The following is a 17,431-nucleotide window of genomic DNA, read 5'->3' as shown; positions in this document are numbered from 1 at the left end:
AGTATATGTAACACCAAACATGGAGTATAATACAAACTCCTCCTTTCTTGCCTATTATCTATCACTTCCTGCAATAGACTAATAGCTGTACAATCTATTATCTGTCAGTTCCTGCAATGAACAGCTGTATAGTCTTACCTGTCTACGTCTGCAATAAATAGATGTGTAATATTTTATCTGCCAGCTCTTACAGTGTAGGCATTCTTGTGTAAACTGTTATCTATCAACTCTTGTAACGAGAAGACAGCAGAGTAACTTAATAATTATTATCTATCAGCTCCTGCATTGTAGCATAATTATCATTTATCACCACTTGCGATGAGTAGACTTTTTTGTAACCTAATATCTATCAACGAATGGACAGCTGTATACAGTCTCTTCAATGAAAAAACTCTCATGTCGTCTATCAACTCATGTCAACAAACGGACTGCACGTGTGTGCAGTCTCTTCAATGTGTCATCTTTTACCTATCAACTATCAGCAAATGGACAGCTGTTTGCAGTCTCTTCAATGAATAAACTCTCATATCATCCTATCAACTATCAACGAATGGACAGCTGTATACAAGTATCTTCAATGAATAAACTCTCATCATTTATCAACTATCAGCGACTGGACAGCTGTATACAAGTCTCTTCAATGAATAAACTCTCGTATCATCTATCAAACTCCTGTCAACGAATGGGCAGCATGTGTGGTCAGTCTCCTATCATCTGGACAACAGGTCCTTGTGCAGGGTGGACGTCCGGCGGCCCCTGCGAGACGAGGCCAGGTTCTCCACACTGGGTGCAATGGTCAGTCGGCGATCTTTCAGTCCCGGAACTGGCGTGGGGGTCAGGCTCTCGGAAACCTCCTGCAACACCCCGTTTGTGTCACTGCATGCAGTTGGAGCTGTGCTTGATGTGAAGGGGTGGAGTATTTTGTTAGACTGGGGGTGGGGTTGTCATATGCGGTCTAAGCAGTGCTCAGTTTCAGTTTGATGCTCTGACCACTTTGGTCGGAGTCACAGACAAGTTTACTTTTCAGACTACTGTCTAATTCATTCTGAACTAAGTGTTGCCCTAATATGCTAGTTAATGAAGCCTTCTGTGCACGAAAGTGTGTCATCTACAGTCACTGGGAACGTTAATTGATGCTTTTGACTTTTTGAACATTCATTGTCTGTTGTTTTTCTTGTTACCTATCAACTATCAAAGAATGGAGAGCTGCGTACAAGTCTCTTCAATGAATAAACTCTTGTATCATCTATAAAACTCTTGTCAACAAACGGACTGCACGTGTGTGCAGTTTCAGTAGCTCAAGGAGGCGTCACTGCGTTCGGACAAATCCATATACGCTACACCACATCTGCCAAGCAGATGCCTGACCAGCAGCGTAACCCAACGCGCTTAGTCAGGCCTTGAAAAAAAAAAGCTCTCCCTTTCAAGAAGCCCACGAAGTAATGTTCTGAAATTGTATACCTACTTATGTTTATTTGAAATATTCATCTCTGATTCCACCCTCCACCTCTCCACCCCTTTCTCTCCGGCCATTTATTTATTTATCTATTATCAAATGAAAACATTCAAACACGAAAATTTATGCTATAACTAAATGTCTACAATCACCATGATGTGTGACGGGACTTTTATGAAACAAAATTCCTCCTGTTCTCCATGAAAAGAAGGAACACAACAGTACCCGACACTTGACGCCATCAGAGAGGGTGATGGTATAAGAAGCCGCTCCCCCTTCAGCTAACCGGGGCAGGTGGATGTCTTTGGACGGCATCTGGAAATTCTGGATGGCGTCCAGTCGTTTCCGCAGCAGTTTCTCCTGTTTTGTCACTGGAGGGAAACAAAAGGTAAGACAGAATGTAACGTAATATAAAGTTTTACTGATAACATTCAGATGTGAAATTTTTTGCTTTTACTAAGTGTCTACAATCACAAAATTCCTCTTCCACGAAAGGTTTGTGCAGTTTCAGTAGCTCAAGGAGGCGTCACTGCGTTCGGACAAATCCATATACGCTCCACCACGTCTGTCAAGCAGATGCTTGACCAGCAGCGTAACCCAACGCGCTTAGTCAGGCCTTGGAAAAAAAAAGAAAAAAAAGAAAAATACATTAAAAAAAAAGAAAGAACTACTACTACTACTACTAATATGTATAAGGTGCAAAAACTTGATGAATTGAACTATAGGCGTACCAAAAAAAAGTAAAAAAAAAAAAAAGTAAAATAAAATAAAATAAAATAAAATGAAATAAATAACTAAATAAATAAGTTTGTGCAGCAAAGAAGAAGTCTGTATGAATGACAAAAGAGTAAACTGGTTGATTGGTTAGTGGTAATCATAACCTTGTAAAACCAGTTGATGGTTGTAGAGATGAGATTGAGACTTTCCACTGCAATAAACAATAAAAGTAAAGTGATGCAGATAAGTTCTTTTCTCTCTTTTTTTAATTACAAAAAGGACATTAACCTGCTCGGAAAAAAGGGCAAGGCGAACACACAGAGAATGCAATTCAGTACAATGCAATGCAATGCAATGCAATAAATACCATGCAATACAATACATTCAATACAATACAATACTATTCAACCACCGACAATAAACTACAAACGCAATCCAATCCAGTACTGTACAATACAATATCATGCAAAAACAACTCAACGCAATGCAACATAATAACGCAATGCAAATCGGCGCAATGTACTGCATTACAATACACCTTCCCTACAAACTAACACGCCCACACAAAACACCGCTAACAACACCAACAACTCACTCGGCCTCTTCTTGAGGTCGTCGGGATAGTGCTGGGACTTCTTGAAGCCTGCCCAGTAGGGCAGCAACTCCTTGAAGACATAGTACTGGGCCTCATCAAAGAGGGACGGCGAAATCTCCTTGCCCGCCATGTAGCGTTGGGCGGCCTTCATCGTCTTCGTGTGGATCTCACTGCTAATGTCGATCTGAACGACATGAACAGGAACAGGAACACTGTGTTGTTCATTCTTTGTAATGTTTTTATTTTCGTTTTTATATATACTCCTTTCATCCTATATTGATTCCTATATTTCGTTCAAGAATCAACTGGACAATTCTACAAAATTCTTAACTAATTTTAGAGAGTTTGGTGAATAAATAAAAATGCAAATGAAGCATCGAACCTTGACCAAAATCTCTAACAAACTATGTTATCAAACATAGAAGGGGAGAGTGGGGGGGGGGGGGGTTGATTAACTCTATTATACCAAGCTATAAGAAATAAATGATTTTTTAATCAGCTCGCCAGCCATTCAGTCAGTAAATCAACCAGAAAAGCAACAAACCAACCGCTGAGCTAGCCAACCAGCTAGTCATCAGCTAGCCAGCTAACGTGTAGATATATATATATATATATATATATATATATATATATATATATATATATATATATATCAAATTTTCAGCTTATATCACAGATTGACATAAGCTTACAGTTGAGTCAACAGCAAAGTGAGAGCTATATCATCAATGGTTTCTCCATTGCAATCGGAAGTCATTTACAGCTTAGTCTTTTGTGAGGACTATGACTCTCAAACTAGGAGGCAAGACTGCACTGACTCTTAGTGCTGCAGCCTTGGGGCTAGTTGGCCTTTTGGGAACCTTGGGTTCAAAATTCAATCAAAAATCAAAATTCTAGCCCAGATATTCGGGACAGCAGTTCCCTCCTCTGCTGGCGGTGTTGATCGTCGTAGTCGGACACGACTGTCATATATAAGCCAAGTTACACTGCTAAGATGGCCCAACTGATCCAGCAGCCGAGGACTGTAGGAGCGAGTCTTAATACTGGATTTACCTGTAAGGAAGGGGAGTAGACAGAGTCCAGAAAGCAGTCTACAGTGGACTGAACCTTCCGCTTCATCATTTCCTCATCAGAGTGGGCGTGGCTACAGTCCTGCCACACACACACACACACACACACACACACACACAAAATCATGCTTGTAAATAAACGATAAATGAACGAATCAAGCTTGTACAGTCTAATATCATCATCTTAGCTGAACAGACTATAAATAAATAAACGATAAAAGAATGAATGATGCTTGTACAGAACTATCTAGTCAAGACCTACTCAATTAAGGCCTTGTGCTATATCAGTAGCCTACCTCATTTCTTTAAGTTCAAAAGATGTTAGATTGCATTCTGATAAATTTGAATCAGCGGGCACCTGACGTTCCCAACTTTGGGGGCGGATGGGGGTGGGGGGATGAAGTAGATTCCAGGTGTCGGGGTGGGGTGAGGGAGGGGCAAGTATGTTATCAATCTGCATACCTTCACCCTCAAACTCACATTCAAATTGGTGTTTGTTCGAATCCCACGTACCCACCCCCTCACCCCTCGTGCCCCACCGCGCACACACACACACATTTCACTTTAAGCTTGATAGGTGTGTGTGTGTGTGTGTGTGTGTGTGTGTGTGCGTGTGTGTGCGTGTGTGTGTGTGTGTGTGCGTGCGTGTGTGTGTGTATGTGTGCGTGCGTGAGTGCGTGCGTGCGTGCGTGTGTGTGTGTGTGTGTGTGTGTGTGTGTGTGTGTGTGCCAGTGCACTTTCCGTGAACTTCTGCCCTCGATGAAGAAAAAAAAAGATGTGCAAACTTTCGATCAGGCATGCGTGTGTGTGTGTGCTTGTGTGTGTGTGCGCGCGTGTGCTGTAGCCAATGTTTGTTTGTGTGTGTGTGTGTGTGTGTGTGTGCGTGCGTGGGTATGTGCATGCGCGAGCGCGCGTGCGTGCGTGTGTCTGTCTGTGCGCGCTCACTGCGTGTATGCCCGCACCGACTAACGCCGGCGCACGTGTGTGTGTTTTCTGCTCTCTCTCTCTCTCTCTCTCTCTCTCTCTCCCTCAGCGTAGCCAGCCCACCCACCGACCTTGAACTTCTGCACCTCGATGTAGAAGAAGAGGTCCTTGTCCAGGAGGGGCATGCCGTCCTCCTCGCCGTGCTTCAGCACGTACTTGTAGAAGTGGACCATCAGTGTGCCGGGCTGGCCGGCCGCAGACTGGCCCAGCGCGTTCAGGAACTCGTTCTTGTCCTCACGCGTCGGCTGCGACCGTCCTGTCGGCTGTTTGTGTTGTTGGGTGGTGTGTTGTTAATAAGACATAGTTTCTCCATGGCGCGATATCCAGCACCAATGCTGCTCAAAGCGCCTTACATCATAGTTGACTATAAACATGCCATAAAAAAACATATCAACCGCTATCTGACAATGGAAAACAGCCAGTGTGTTCATGTGAATGCAAATGCACACTAAAGATTATAAAAGCTATGAAGTAAATAAGGCTTAGATTAAAACAAAATGCATTTCATAGAACACACACGCACACCCACACACCCACACACACACACACACACACGCACACACACACACACACACACACACACACACACACATATATATATATATATATATATATATATATATATAAATGTCCCTCCCTTACAGACACACACACTGACATTAAATATCAACTGCACTAAAAACAAAATTGCATAAGCATTAAAATATTTCTTATTTTCTAACATAGAATTCTGTTCGGACATATTAACATGCCTACACACTTACACACGCGTATCAGAGCACTGTAACCTCACAAACACATGCACGCACGCAAGCACACACGCACGCGCCAGCGCACACACACACACACACCCCTCCCACACACACGCCCATTAAAAATAACCAGATAGAAAAAATGACATCACATCAAAGACCAAAACTACATAAAATACACAATGCATTAAAACAGGACTACAAAACTACTAGCACAAAGATACTTGCCAACAAGCATACCTTGGTTTATACATTCCGCCCAGAACAAAAATGATTTTTTTGTTGTTGCTGTTGTTTTCGTGTGTTGTGTTGTGTGGTGTTGTGTGGTGTGTTTTGAGTCGTGTGGTGTGTTTTGTGTCGTGTGTATGTTTCGTTTCCGCAGGAAAGTGGGAGGAGGGGTGGGGGTGGGAAGGGGGTGGGAGTTGGGGGTAGGGGTAGGGGGGAGGTGTATGTGTGAGATTTGGTGTGGGTGGGTGTGTGGATGTGAGGGTGGAGATAGGGGGGGGGGGGTGAGGGGGTAATGGTTTGCCGGGGAATGGGGGATGAGAGGAGGGGAGGGGAAGTGCGTAGAAGACAGACATACAAGATATACCACACACATACACGGCGCGTGCATTCACGCATGCACGCACGCAGACATGCACACACATACACGCACACACACACACACACACACACACACATGTTTCAACGACAAGTTTTTAAGCCAGTATCCGAGAGAAGATTAATTTCTATGCGCTGTCCATCCTGCTGCAGTATTCATTATCACTGATGACCCTTGACCTCAACAACATCCAATCAACCAACTTCTAATTAGCCGACCGACCGCTCTTCCATTCATCCATCCATCCGTCATGCTCACACTGGATAATAATTATATCGTCTTACATTATTACACTATCTGTTGCACTGCATTTCTGTTGTAGTGTAAAACATTGCATCCCACTTGTATTGCGCTCTATTGTATGGCATCGCTGCCTTTGTCCGCATTACATCACCATCTTAACCTTGTCCGTCAACAAAATGTTTCAGTCATTGCAAAAAAAAAAAAAGCAAAAAAAAAAAAAAAAAAAAAAAAAAAAAAAAGCAAAAAAAAAAAAAAAAAAAGCCCCCCCTTCCCCCCTGAAAATGTGTGTTGGTTAATTTAACTTCCGCCTCCCACGTCATCATCATCGTCATCATCATCATCACCATTATTGTTGTCTTCTTCTTTTCATTATCATCATCACTACTCTAGTACTACTAGAGTACTACTACCACCACCACCACTTACCACCACCACCACCACCACTACTGCTACTATGAGCATCATAATCGTCATTATCGTTGGTGTTGTCGATATCATCCGCATTACCATCATCATCACCACCATTAGGCCTATTGTTATTATCATTATCATTATTGTTATTTTATTATTATTATTATCATTATTATTATCATCACCATGATGATCATTATCATTATTGTCATTCTCATTATTATCATGATTATGATGGTTATTATTATTATTATTATTGTTTTGTTGTTGTTGCTACAAAGTCCTGATGAAGCTTGTTAACATTAGCTGTGATTCTGACCTAATTAATGAGTCGGTAACACATGGAATGAAACGCACACGGATGACTGGAAACACACAACCAAAACTCAGAGCTGCATGTGTCAGATTAAAGTTGAATTAGAATACCTTACTAGTTATCTACTGTAAGCGCAAGGAAATCTGAAAGCCAGGATCATGGTCCTAAGTAAGAAGAACAAGAGAGGCAAGGCCTTCAAGACTCACTTGTGATAAATTAAGTCCCCTAGCATTAATTACAGAGTAATTTCCCTTTTTTACTATCTGCACCAAAACGTTTGCAAAATATGCTTAGCAAAAGAAGTTCCTGTTTGAACAAAAAATGATAATAATGACTCCTCTTGTTGTTGTGTCAGAATAAGAGGTCAAAGTGCCTAGTTTAGAGAATACAAAAAATATAAATATAACAGTAAATGCAGTTTGCATATAATTAGGCTTCTTTTTTTATTTTTTTGTGCCCATCCCAGAGGTGCAATATTGTTTTAAACAAGATGACTGGAAAGAACTGAATTTTTCCTATTTTTATGCCAAATTTGGTGTCAACTGACAAAGTATTTGCAGAGAAAATGTCAATGTTAAAGTTTACCACGGACACACAGACACACACACACACACAGACAACCGAACACCGGGTTAAAACATAGATTCAATTTGTTTACACAAGTGAGTCAAAAAAGAAGAAGAAACAAACAAAGAAACAAAGAAAGCAACAACAACAACAAATAAACAATATTGATAACATATAGTGATGTTGAAATTACAACACATACACACACACACAGAGACACAGACAGACAGACACACACACACACACACACACACACACACACTGATCCCCCTTCCCCCAGTCATCTCACATCACGCCGCTTGCCCCATCCAATGGACAAAAGTTGACACCTGCCCATATTTGGCCATTCAGATCGACACCACCAAAAGAGGTGTCCACGCATAAGTGAAAGAAGGGTATTAGCGGAGATTAGAAAAGAGAGATAAACCACTCGCGGCAGGCCCCTTCTTACTGTCTATAACAGTGCTGAAGCCGTTTTGAGGCACACACGCAGTGCGGAAGGGTGGCGGTAAATCACCCTCTCCTTCCCCACCCCAAGGAAACTGGTCGGTTCGACGGTTCAGCTGCAGTAAAACGAAAGTTAAGTTACGCCTGGAATTTCGCACGTGTAGTAAGATTCGCTGAATACAATGAAAACCGATTCATTTTTGCTTTGGTTTTTAGCACGTTTGCATCTGCTTGAATGTAGATAATATAAAAAGAAAATAAAGCAGCTCCCCCCACCACCAACTCCCCCCCCCCACCCCCCCCCCCCCCCCCAGCGCAATGTTGCACATGAGAGAGACAGTTATAAATTATTGAACTGCGTTTTCGTAACGCTACTTTTTCTTCACACTTTCTGGTTTACATCACCATTTCTTCAAAAAAAAAAAAAAAAATATATATATATCAAAACATAAAACACATATTCAGCTCTGTCTCTCTTCTAACATCTGTCTATACATACATACATGAATACATACATACATAATTTCATATAGATCTATCAGTATGTAAATCTAAATCTATCAATATGTACATAATCATATATATAATTCATATATATACGAACGCTTCATGTTGCCCGAGCAGACCGTTGTATTGTGCTCTATCTCTCTCTCTAAGTCTCTGTCTCTGTCTCTCTCTCTCAGGAGTTTTACATGGCTGTTAAAAGCATCTACGATTCTGTACTTGTATGTGTTCGTGACAAAGGTATTTGTTCAGACTTTTTTCAGTGTCCAAGAGGGGTTAAACAAGGTTGTATGCCAAGCACACAGCTGTTTTCCTTTTTCATCGGTGAATTGGCAGTGGAGTTATCAAAGAAGGGGAGACATGGAATACAAATGATACCTGGCGCAACAGATTTGCTCTTAATGCTATTTGCTGATGATGTTGTTCTCTTGTCTGACACACCCACACGGTTACAAAATCAATTAAATGCCCTTAAGCAAGAAACAGACAGACTACAACAAACAGTGAATCTCGTTAAGACCAATATTATAGTTTTCCGCAATGGAGGTCATCTTTCGACTCGTGAAAAATGGTGCTGTGGTGATAGGGAAATAAAAGTAACCAATACATATAAATATTTAGGAATGTTATTCACAACAAAATTGAGTTTGACATCTGCGTGGGATGAAGCAAACAGAAAAGGGAAAAAAGGTGTAATCCAAATTATAAAATCACTCAGGAGACTGCGTTCGACTGACGCTTTCCTTACGTTTGGGCGGGGCAAAGGCAGCTCATGAATAATGAATGCGTGCCGCGGCGCAGGCTGCCTGGCTTCAGCAATTTCTGCAAGTGGTTTATCTCTCTTTTCTAATCTCCGGTATTAGTCAGAACGTGCTGAAATGCTGAAACGGCAGTGCAGTTGATGTGAGCGCAGTATATCATGAAATACCACGTGTGGTGCTGTTACATTCTGAATACCGTTTGTACGTACATGTCTTGTTCCCCGAGACTGCAGAGAGAAGACACATGAAATGACTGCACAAAATTAATATTGTGTACATTCAGTTCCAACAAGTATTATCAAGTCATGTTGCCAAAAGCGCATGCACTGGGCGTACACACCCGCAGTTAAGCATGCGGCATGCGCATACACAAGACCGTGCATTGACAGTTGCGTGCGTGCACGTACATGTATATATAATTATTATGATTATTATATATTCTGAACTGCAAGTATTGGAACAGTGCGCGCACGCCACACACACACACACACACACACACACTCACACATACTCTCATGCACACACACACACACACACGCACGCACGCACACACACACACTCACACACGCACGCACACATACACACACACGCACGCACACACTCATTAACACACACACACACACACACACATATATATATATATATATATATATATATATAGAGAGAGAGAGAGAGAGAGAGAGAGAGGCACATGCTTCATGCCTCAATTTGACCAAAAAAGTTTAATTATACGGCTGTATTCAAGAATGTTATGCGTTTGACATGCAAGTTAATTCAAAGATCTCAAAACTATGCTGAGAGAGAGAGAGAGAGAGAGAGAGAGAGAGAGAGAGAGAGAGAGAGAGAGACAGACAGACAGACAGACAGACAGAGACAGAGAGAGACAGAGAGACAGAGACAGAGAATAAAGGAATGACTGATGCATTAACTTTCTCCTATGTCCATACCCCCACCACTTCCCCATCCCATTACAGCCCATCACCACCCACCCCCACCCACCCCCACACCCCATCCCTCCCTTTCCGCCTACTAACCACCCACCACCCAGACACACATCTTACCTACCCATTCCCCTCCAATACAAGCTGCTGGGCGGACGTGGCTTTCGTCCACTTCTTCAGTTTGTTTCGCGTGTGCTGATGCGAATTTGCCACTGAGAGGGTGTTCTTCAGGCTAAACCGATCCCACTTCTGGTAATCATGTAGTGGTTAGTCTGGCCCAACGCTCAGCTTATATCACAGATTGACATAAGTTTACAGTGTGGCCAACAGCAAAGTGACAGCTGTATTACCAATGGTTTCTCCATCGCAATGGGAAATCGTTTACAGCTTAGTCTTTAGTCTTTTGTGAAGGACTATGACTCTCAAACTAGGAGGCAAAATTGCACTGGCTTTTAGTGCTGCAGCCTTGAAGGCTAGTTGGCCTTTGTCCTTAAAACCCTTTTGGCCGAGAGAGTGGGGGTGTAACTTGGGCAAGATACTCTCCACTATAATCTAATTCCAGCCCAGATAGTCGGGACGGCAGTTGCCTCCTCTGCTGTTCTGATGGTCATGGTCGGACCCTACTGAATATCATACATAATCATTTTCCACTGTCAGGGCGTTTTCCAGGATAAAACTTAATTCCACTTCTTGTAATTATGTAGTAGTTAATCTGTCTTACATATCCAAGAAGGCTTCGGGCTTCGTCTTTGTGGCTTTTTCCATGTTCGATACTGATCGTTGTCCCCAAAATGCAAGCTAAGGATGATGTGAGAAGCGACGCTTTACATCTGCCTGAAGAAGAGCTTGTGGCTCGACACGTTGCCTCTTTTATCTAATGTGAGACAAATTTTTACCAAGATTCTGTTAGTCTACCTCTTATAGACACTGTACAGGATATTAGGAAAGAAAAAAAAAAGAAAAAGAAAAAAGGGTGGCGCTCTCAGTGTTGCGACGCGCTGTCCCTGGGGACAGCAACCCGAATTTCACGCACAAAAATGAGTAATATACAATACAACACAACACAATACAATACAATACATTACACCACCCACCCACCCACCACCTCCACCCGCAAAAAGCATCGCTGGAATCTAAATGTCTCACCTTCCCTCTACTCTGGCCTTTGAAGCCGGCCTTCTGCCAGCCTGTGTAGAGCGAGGTGTCCGAGTCCATCCGCATGGACATCTCCGCTTGGGACATGTTGGCAAAGTCCTGGACCGACACTCCCATCTCCGTGGATTTTCTCTGCATTGAGCAGATACCGCCGATTTGCATAATGATGTTACTGAAAGGTGTGTATGTGTGTGTGTATCAAGAGAGAGAGAGAGAGAGAGAGAGATCTAGATCTATATATATCTTAGAATCTATGCATCAATTATAAATGTACAAAGATCTATGCATAACTGTCCCTGTGTGAAAACAGTATCGTCAAGTACTGTGAAAGTTATAAATGAAAAAAGAAAAAGAAAAAAGAATAAAAATGTTGACTCATACCATTACAGATGCATTACTATTTGAAAGTTGTGTGTAACACTGTCAAAACGTGTTCTGTTACAGTGTGAAAGTTATAGACCAGCTGGTAAATTTATTCATAGTTCTTCCAATTAACCCTTCTCTTCTTCAGGAATTGCAGCAGAAACAGTACAATTTGGGCGAAAGTTCCAACTTCTGCTGAACATGACCCTGTTCCGCTGTTGTAAGTGGCAACATAAACACAACTGAACAGCAGCGGAAAATGAAAAAGGCTTCCTGAGACATACGTTCACACAAACAGATCAGTAGCCGACGATGCCGACTCAAAAAGACGTCATTACTCTAAGCGTTACGCCAAGAAAAAAGTGACGTGCTTCCTCCCAAAAAGCATACCTTTCGCCATCTTGTTCTGAGGAGGCAAGGGACACGCCAGTGGACACACAAAAATGTTTAGATCTGCATCGAAATCTCAATTCATTCCAGCTCTGTGTCGAGCTGTGACGAAAACAGCAAACCCTTCGAGAAAAGTGATCGACAGCAGAGTGAGGAAAAGCATGGTGTTATCACAGAAAATCACCCAGAACGGCTGTGCCTTGTCCAGTGTGACGAAGCCCGAACATGTAGCAGGCCCATCGTTCTCTCTCGGCTCCCAACTCCTCACGCGCTCATCCCACACCGACATTCAGGTGCCGGATTTTTCTGCCTACAGAAGGTCTGGAACTCGAGACAACCACATGTCCTCCCGGCCTTCCTCCGCCGGCCGTCGAGCCTTCACGTACACCATCGCCGGAGCGGGCTGCATCGGTGCCCTTTACTCCAGTAAGACCCTGATAAACGAGTGCGTAGCCACCATGGCCCCGTCTGCTGACGTGCTTGCGCTGGCCAAGATAGAGATCAAGCTGGAAGACATCCCCCTGGGCAAGAGCGTCACCTTCAAGTGGCGCGGGATGCCGCTCTTCATCTGGCATCGCACGCCCGAGGAGATCGAGGAGGCGCAGAAAGTAGACGTGAGTACCCTTCGCCACCAGCAGACGGACGAGGAGCGCGTGAAGGACCCCGAGTGGCTGGTGGTCCTGGGGATCTGTACCCACCTGGGGTGCGTGCCCATCCCCAACGCGGGGGACTACGGCGGCTACTACTGCCCCTGCCACGGGTCGCACTACGACGTGTCCGGCAGGATCCGCAAAGGGCCCGCCCCGCTCAACCTGGAGGTACCTGAATACAGCTTTCCTCAGGAAGGCGTGCTGGAGGTGGGCTCCACGTAATGACTGTTATTTGGGTGTTGTTTTTAGTCAGCCCCACAACCCTTAACATTGGTTGGGCAATAACTGTTGGTTAGGTATTCTCTTCGGTCTGTCTGTTCTACAACTGTTGCCAGTTGTGTTGAAACACTGGTTGGGCAATAACTGTTGATTAGGTGGTTTCATCTGTCAGTTCCACAACTCTTGCCAGTTGTATTAAAACATCATTGGTTGGGCAATAAATGTTGGGATGTTCTTTTCAGTCAGCCCCACAACCCTTAACACTGGCAAGGCAATAACCGTTGATTTGGTATTCTCTTCTATCAGTTCTACAGCTCTTGCCAGTTGTGCTAAAACACTGGTTGGGTAATAACTGTTGATTTGGTGTTTCATCTGTCAGTTCTACAACTCTTGCCCAGTTGTCTCAAAATATTGGTTGGGTATTTGTCTTATATAAACATTCACTTTGCTGGACGACTGCTCACAAGACAATCATTGGAAACTGACACAGATGTCTTAACATCTTTTGGACATCTGCCAAAATTTGGCGCTGACTATTCTGTTAAGAAACGTAATGACTGTTTACCAATATTTCAAAGACTAGCAGTTTTGTGCGGAAGAGATGATAATGTTGTTTGACTGTTCAAAATAGCAATACAGATAAGTTTTTATTTGCCAGTAATTCTTGGCTTTCTGTCATTTTGTTCTGTAGTGCATACAGACTGAAGCATGTCTTTCCATCCACAGCAATAGTTGCAGAAAGGTAGTCTGGCACTGGAAAGTTCAAACACGCAAGCGCGCACAACACACATACAACAAGAGAGGCAAGGCCTTCAAGACTCACTTGTGATACACTTATAAAAAAAATCAAAAAAATCCAAGCTTTTTATGTATTGAGTATAATGCATTTACTGTTATATTTATATTTTTTGTATTCTCTAAACTTGGCACTTTGATCTGATATTCGATCCAACAAAAGATCTGTCATTATTATCATTTTTTGTTCAAACAGGAACTTCTTTTGCTAAGCATGGAAGTTTTGTTTATTGCAAACGTTTTGGTGCAGACAGTAAAATAAGGGAAATTACTCTGTAGGGGACTTAGTTTCCTTTAAACTGATCTTTATCATCTTAAACATTACATTTTGAAATTATACTCAATACATAAAAAGCTTGGATTTTTTTTTAAGTGCATCACAAGTGAGTCTTGAAGGCCTTGCTTCTCTTGTTTCAAAATGTAATGTTTAAGATGAGAAAGATCAGTTTAAAGCAAATTAAGTCCCCTAGCATTATTTAGAGTAATTTCCCTTTTTTACTATCTGCACCAAAACGTTTGCAAAATAAATAAAACTTCCATGCTTAGCAAAAGAAGTTCCTGTTTGAACAAAAAATGATAATTATGACTGCTGTTGTTGTTGGGTCGAATATCAGATCAAAGTGCCAAGTTCAGAGAATAAAAAAAAAAACCCCAAAAAAACCACCAAACAGTAAATGCAGTTTGCATATAATTAGGCTTCATTTTTTTTGTGCCCATCCCAGAGGTGCAATATTGTTTTAAACAAGATGACTAAAAAGAACTGAATTTTTCCTATTTTTATGCCGAATTTGGTGTCAACTGACAAAGTATTTGCAGAGAAAATGTCAATGTTAAAGTTTACCACGGACACACACACACACACACACACAGAGACAACCGAACACCGGGTTAAAACATAGACTCACTTTGTTTACACAAGTGAGTCAAAAATTCGCACATGCACACAGGAAATCACACATTCGCAAACATGCATCCACTTACATTCTCGTTTGCACTCACACCCTCGCATGCGAGCACAGACGCACACTGTCGTTTGCACCGTCCCTTCTCTCTCTCTCTCTCTCTCTCTCTCTCTCTCTCTCACACACACACACACACACACAATCATACACACGCACACACAATCACACGCGCTCACAACCCTTCACACACACACACACACACACACACACACAACGGAGCACAAATCTTACCCTTAGATAACCAAAGAAAAGATGCCTCAGCTAAAGTTCTGATAAATAGCACGACACCCAAAAACGAAATAAAACTTAGATCCGAAGCAGATTTTCCGAAACGAGCGAAATCAGTTTCGTCTCAGATAACACTGGCAACATGTACAGGTCTCTAATATTACGAAGGGCTCTGAGATTACCATTGAAAAAGATTCGGTATTTGTCAGACTGTCATTCTTTCCTACTCCCATTTGAGAACTACAAAGAGCTCAGTTTGATATTGACCACACCGATTAAAAAAAGAAAAGAAAAAAGAGACGGCAATATAAACATGCTAGCCAATTATGTAAAATCTTATATTGAAAATAGATACCCAAATCATACGAAATTATATACGGACAGATCGGTAATTGATTAAAAAAAAGAAAAAAAAAGAAGATATAGAAATCTGTTTCACATTAGAAACAACAAATCAATTTTCACAGCTGAACTAACTGAAATGTTGATGGCCTTAAATCTTCTACACGAGACATTTAAAAAAATTCTTTTCTGTTTTTTTTTTTTTCCGAGGTCAGTGCTTCAGGCACTACAATCATTTAGATTACGGACAGAATGTTAAACTTAAATGTTAATTGAAATCAGTCATTTAATCATTGCTTTATGTTTGCAAGGCACTACAATCACATTCTGCTGAATACCATCTCTTTCTTCGTTTTATCATAACGATAAAGTGGATAAAGTAGCGAAACAAGGAGCAAAGTGTCGTCCGAAGTCAGTTCATATAGGTTTGGTCCTTTCGAGAATTTTACAGTTTAGCAAAATCGTATTCATGGAAACTGTTTAAGATTTCCCTTTCGAAATACCATGCAAAGTTCATGAATTTGACTGTTACCGATGTGAAAAAACAACATCATGTCCACATTGACAGAAAAATAATATCTCTTATACGTAGGTGGAAAACTAATGCTTTTATAACCAAATATATCAGAAATACCACATGTATTTGCGAACAAAATATCACCCCTGAGCATGTCCTTACCTGTGATTTTATGAAGCAATATAACCCAGTACTTTTAAAACACTGCTCGAAACACTTGAACCACGAACGTTAATATATGTTTGGGTTTGTTTTTTGGGTTTTTTTTGTTTCATTATCGAACAGTCCAATAAACGAGTACTTATAATGAGTTTCTTCTTTTCATTCTAAAATTCAGGAATGGCAAAATTAAACTAAAGCATTAAAAAATCATCACACACACACGCACGCACGTTCACAGACACACACACACACACACACACACACAAACACACACACACTGTCGCACACAGAGACAGATAGACAGACGCGCGCGCGCGCGCGCGCACACACACACACACACACAGGATATTCACTCCGACCGCATTTCCCATATCCAGATCATTATTCCCCGCCTTCCTTGTCGCCCCCATCATCTCCCGCCCCACACTTTTTTCCCCTGTCTAATATCACTCTGACGTAAAGGTGATGAACACACACACACACACACACACGCTCTCTCTCTCTCTCTCTCTCTCTCTCTCTCTCTCTCTCACACACGCTCAATCTCCGCCACCACCACCCCATAGACACACATACTCACATCACACTTACACGCTCACATGCTCACAGTCACACACAAAACCCCTCAAACACACACACACACACACACACACACACACACACACACATGCTCACACACACACAGACACGTGCGCTCGCGCTTGTGAGAGAAAGACAGAGAGAGAGGAAAAGGATCCAAAAGAAACCATAGGCCTTTTCTCGGATGTGTTGTCTGAGCAAAACAAGCAGCGCTAAGTATGCTTATAGTTAAAGAACGTTCCAAACTCCACTGTAAAATCCCAATATACTTGAGAATATTCTTAAACCCTAAGAAAACTTAGCGCAGCAAAGATCGCCTCGTGCAGACGGGCCCAGCTGGACTCACCGTCAGAAAGCCAGCAAAAGCCTCCTCCACTTTGGGCAGGATGAAGCCCTGGACGTCCCTGAGGGTGGCAGACCTGGGCCGCTCCTTCTCGGTGCTCACCCGCTGCGCGATCTGCTCGCTGGTCGCCATGTGCCTCTTGCTCTGCGGGTCCAGGAAGGTCCTGGAATGGGAGAGGGGAGGTCGCGTTAAAACAGTGGGAGTCATGGGGAGAGGGAAGGTTGCATTAAAAACAGTGGAAGCCGTGGGAAGATCGCATTAAAACAGTGGTAGTCACGGAGAGACGGAAGGTTACATTAAACCAGCGGAAGCCATGGGAGAGGGAAGGTTACAGCGGAAGCCATGGGAGAGGGAAGGT

At 42.4% G+C, this 17,431-nt stretch overlaps 1 protein-coding gene and 1 pseudogene across 1 annotated transcript in view; one reads left to right on the top strand and one right to left on the bottom strand.

Annotated features, from left to right (window-relative positions):
- Positions 1-710: 710 nt before the first annotated feature.
- Positions 711-17,431, bottom strand: part of LOC143281375 (uncharacterized) — a 63,435-nt gene continuing 46,714 nt past the window's right edge. The window contains 7 exon segments of the mRNA XM_076586579.1: positions 711-854; positions 1,682-1,827; positions 2,769-2,952; positions 3,822-3,920; positions 4,894-5,085; positions 11,515-11,655; positions 17,077-17,236. Of these exon segments, the coding sequence (XP_076442694.1) occupies positions 711-854; positions 1,682-1,827; positions 2,769-2,952; positions 3,822-3,920; positions 4,894-5,085; positions 11,515-11,655; positions 17,077-17,236 (1,066 nt within the window).
- Positions 12,438-13,252, top strand: LOC143281349 (cytochrome b-c1 complex subunit Rieske, mitochondrial pseudogene; annotated as a pseudogene).

This window comes from Babylonia areolata, chromosome 4 (assembly GCF_041734735.1).
Source record: "Babylonia areolata isolate BAREFJ2019XMU chromosome 4, ASM4173473v1, whole genome shotgun sequence".
Classification (NCBI taxonomy): domain Eukaryota; kingdom Metazoa; phylum Mollusca; class Gastropoda; order Neogastropoda; family Buccinidae; genus Babylonia; species Babylonia areolata.
The sequence above is the reverse complement of the archived record's forward strand: the minus strand, read 5'-3'. Positions and strand labels throughout refer to the sequence as shown.